This window comes from Chrysochloris asiatica, unplaced genomic scaffold, assembly GCF_000296735.1.
Source record: "Chrysochloris asiatica unplaced genomic scaffold, ChrAsi1.0 scaffold00100, whole genome shotgun sequence".
NCBI classification, from domain to species: domain Eukaryota; kingdom Metazoa; phylum Chordata; class Mammalia; order Afrosoricida; family Chrysochloridae; genus Chrysochloris; species Chrysochloris asiatica.
In genome coordinates, this window is record NW_006408618.1 from 12,098,734 (window position 1) to 12,102,664 (window position 3,931).

The 3,931-nt window shown below is 40.6% G+C and overlaps 1 protein-coding gene across 1 annotated transcript in view; it reads left to right on the plus strand.

The window, feature by feature from the left end:
- Window positions 1-702: 702 nt before the first annotated feature.
- LOC102827911 (tudor domain-containing protein 5-like) overlaps window positions 703-3,931 on the plus strand; it is a gene marked incomplete at its 3' end in the record, with an annotated part of 101,130 nt that continues 97,901 nt past the window's right edge. The window contains exons 1-2 of the mRNA XM_006867106.1: window positions 703-934; window positions 1,521-1,928. Coding sequence (XP_006867168.1) covers window positions 703-934; window positions 1,521-1,928 — 640 coding nt within the window. The remainder of the gene's footprint in view (window positions 935-1,520; window positions 1,929-3,931) is intronic.

Consider the following 3,931-nt stretch of genomic DNA (forward strand, 5'->3'; position numbering starts at 1 on the left):
AGGAAGGGGTTCCCGCCGAGGAAAGTGGGGTCTCGGCGGCGAAGATGCAGTTCTCGAGTTAAGGTCAGAGGAAGCCACGCCCTTGGCAGCGGGTTTGGGGAGACCGTCTGCGGGTGACGGAGGTTTTAGGTAGGGTCGGTTCCTTAAGCCAGCGAAGGCAGTACTGCGTTGGCCTCGTTTTCGATTTCTGCTTCCCCAAGAGTCTACACAGATTGTTAGGAAGTTTGAAATGTAGAATAAAACCCCCAAACAGACCCGAATTAACGCTGTAGCAAAAATAAAACGAGACCGGAACTCAGACATCTCATACACTACCAGTGGCAGGGATCTGTTGAGACACAAATGAATCATCCCAGTGAAGTTTTAGTTTAATTGTGTGTGGCCTTTGTGGTGTCCAAGACCCAGAGCACTCTTACAGTATTGCTTCTGCCTTGTTAAGTGCCTTCGAGTAGGTTCCGATCCATAGTGACCCTGTATAGGGATTCCTAGGATCAGCTGGTGAGCTTGAGCCGCTGAGTTTTTTGTTTAAACCAACTTTGCAATCCATTGTATTAACCCACAGCGCCACAACAGGACTCCCTTTAAAATTCAGAGTGCAGTTGTTTATAGTTTACTATTGATCATTTAAAGCATTTTGTCGTATTGCGTTTGTCCATTTTTTTCTCATGAGCAATATTTCTAACCGAAGCCCTATAGGACACAATGTCTGAACAAGAGCGAATACAGGAATGCCTGAGGAAAGAAATAAGGTCTCTTCTCATTTCCACCAAAGATGGTTTGACCTCACAACAGCTGGAAAAAGAGTACCTTTCAATGGTTGGCAATCATCTACCTCTTCGAATCCTTGGCTATAGGTCTACCATGGAACTGGTTTTGGACATGCCTGATGTTGTTAGTGTCTGCCCCTGTGGGGATGGCACTGTTATACTGAAAGGTAAGTTTAACATTTGGAAGTTCTACAAGCTTTGCAGTAAAACGAATCACTTTGTAAAGATGTTCTGACTTTGCAGTTATCCTGTGCCCCACACAGTGGATTCTAAAATGTTGGAGTGCCCTAGGCTCATTTGAGGTTGTGAGTAAAGTTAGAACCTCATCAAAATTAAGAAATGATTTCTCAGAAAAATGTGTGTTCACAAAAGCTATGTTTTCCTTAGGATTTCAGATTATTGCACCCTAAGTGGAGAGAAACATACCAGTGGGACTTTCTGATTATAAAATCATGTTTTAAATTCCACTAAGCACAAGAAAACACTAGAGGGAAGTTTGTTGTTCATTCAGACTTTTAAAAGAGTTTCAGTTTTTTCAGGAATCAATAATACCTTTTTATTTTCATTCTCCATGGTAGAGGTAACAAGTCATTGTCTAAAATACCAGAAATGGAGGAGTCAAAGGTTCATGTTTATGTGCTACTTAGAGAAACAGCTTTTAGAGACATAAAAATGGTATAAACACACATACAAAGGACAAAAAAGGGAGTAAATCTTTCACCCAAATGTAATTTTTTTTCACCTTCCCCTTAGCTATTCCAGATGAATCCACCAAAGGAATAGCAAGTTTAGTTGCAAAGCAGAGGAGCAGCCATAAAGTTCGAAACTGTCTGGCAAAGGGAAGGACCAGTGTTGGCCCTGGGCCAAGCTCTCGTGGAAGAGTTCCCTACCGGGGAAGGGTACCTCCTATTCTTCCAGCTGTGGTGAAGAGTGAGTTGAAAGATCTCTTGGCATTGTCTCCAGTTCTTCTTTCTGATTTTGAAAAGGCTTTTGCCAAGCGATTTGGACGATCATTCCAGTATGTTCAGTATGGATTCCTCTCTATGTTTGAAGTACTGACTGCAGCTTCAGATGTCATTTCTGTAGAGCAGACCAGGGCAGGTTCTTTACTGACACTAAAAAAGAGCACCTCAGAGCAAAAGCAGAGAGGATGGCCAGCAGGTAAGCCTGTTAGCATTAGTAACTGTATCTGTGAGTTTTGGAGCCATGCTGTGTTTTGTTTTGTTTTGTTTTCCTGTGACACATATAGTGTGTTAGCATCTAGTGGCTAAACTCCATAACTTTGGAGTTACAGCGTCTGAAGTTGAACATACAAGTTACTTAGCCTGGCTAAGTCTTAGTTTCCTCATCTCTAACATAGGAAGCAGAGTACTTGCCTCTTGGGGTTCTATTGAGAATTCAAGAAGATCAGATCTGTAAAGTGCCTGATCTGGTGCCTGACATTTAGTAAACTCATAATACGTGGTAACTGTTATTATCAAGGAGCTCTGGTAGTGTAGTGGTTATGAGTCAAGTTGTTAATCTCCAGGTCAGCAGTTTGAAACTACCTGCTGTTCAGTGGGAGAAAGATGAGGTTTTCTGTAAAGACTTACAGCCTCAGAAACCGTACTCTGGGCTGCTACAAGTCAGAACCTACTCCATAGCACACCACCACCACCATTATTATAAAAGGAGTCCAGGTGTGGCATTGTAGGATAATCACTGGACTGCCAGCCACAAGCTCGGTGGTTGAAACCCACCAGCTATACAGGGTCTCTGTGAGTCAGAACTTACTTGATGGCACTTAACATCATTATTATAAGATCACAACATGGACTCTGTCCAGGAAACTATAAATGAAAATTAGGTGTATATGTTCATGTAAAGGAGACATAACATGGAACGTGAAACGTTTCAAAGAATAATTAATACTAGCTAGTATTAGCACGCCTGATCTTTGTAACATCACTGGTGGTATCCTAGGAATCACTGCAGTAATTCCATATGTTTGAATATTGTTTTGCTTTGGATTCTCATTCCCATACCGTAGACAGAGTGAGTAATCACATCTTACAGATGAGAAAACCAAAACTCTAGAAAGTTACATGACTTTTCTAAAGTCACATTGCTGGAAAGTGATACAACCAGGGTAAATACTCAGTTTTTATGACTACTCTTCTAGTACTTTTCTGTTCACTTGCTGTCTTTTTTATTGACCCAGAAGACCAGTGTGATCATTTATATAATATTTCTCTAGACCCTGTACAGTATAATCTATATATTGAACAGAGAAGGAACCTATTTGGGAGAATTCTTAATGCCTGTTTCAATGATTCTTTTTCTCTAGAACGCACGTTTAGATGTAGGTGTATCGTGAGGCTATGTCAAGAGTTTACAAACATCTAAAGTATTATGGATAATATGTTATCATTGGATGAGGATATTTTATGGATTCACACACTCTGGGGGGCTACTTATTGTTCAGAGTCTAGTCCTTAATTATATCAGCGCTCGAACTTAGGGAGACTAACTCACACAATCAAACTTACAAGAAGTTCAGTTGTGTAAAGCAGCTTGCCAACTTATTGAGTAATGAGGGTGGATATCCTTTCTCAGTGATTGAGTTGTTCATATACCTCATTGATGACCGTTTCTTCCTATCATCAGGATAGCTTAGCAGTAATTGAGGGTGAGTGGGAGAGGAATATGTGAGCATGATTTTACAGTAAAAAAAAGAGCTGAGTCCTTGTAAGACTCAATGATATATATTTTATATTATACAACAGACTATACCTCTCCAGTGATATTTGCTCTTCCTAAAAATTTGGAGAAAAAAATGTACACTGTAAAAGTAATCTATTTTATAGCTTTCTTATTCTCCTATATACTAGATAGCTGTCCTTGAGTTAACTTTCATAATGGCCTTATGTACAACAGATCAACGCTTTAGACCCTTTCTGTGTCATCCTTGGGCTCTCCAGCATGTTTGAGTCCATCATTGCTGCTGTTGCACGCGTTTGTCTCACTAAGATACTCCCTTGCCCTTAACTCCCCACATACTACTGGGTGGTTATTCAGTTTGAGAAGTGTACTTATAAGCAGTCACTCCTTCTTCCTAGTCTACCTTAGTCTGGAAGCACATCTGAAACCTGTCCACCATGGGTGACCCTGCTGGTATTTAAAAT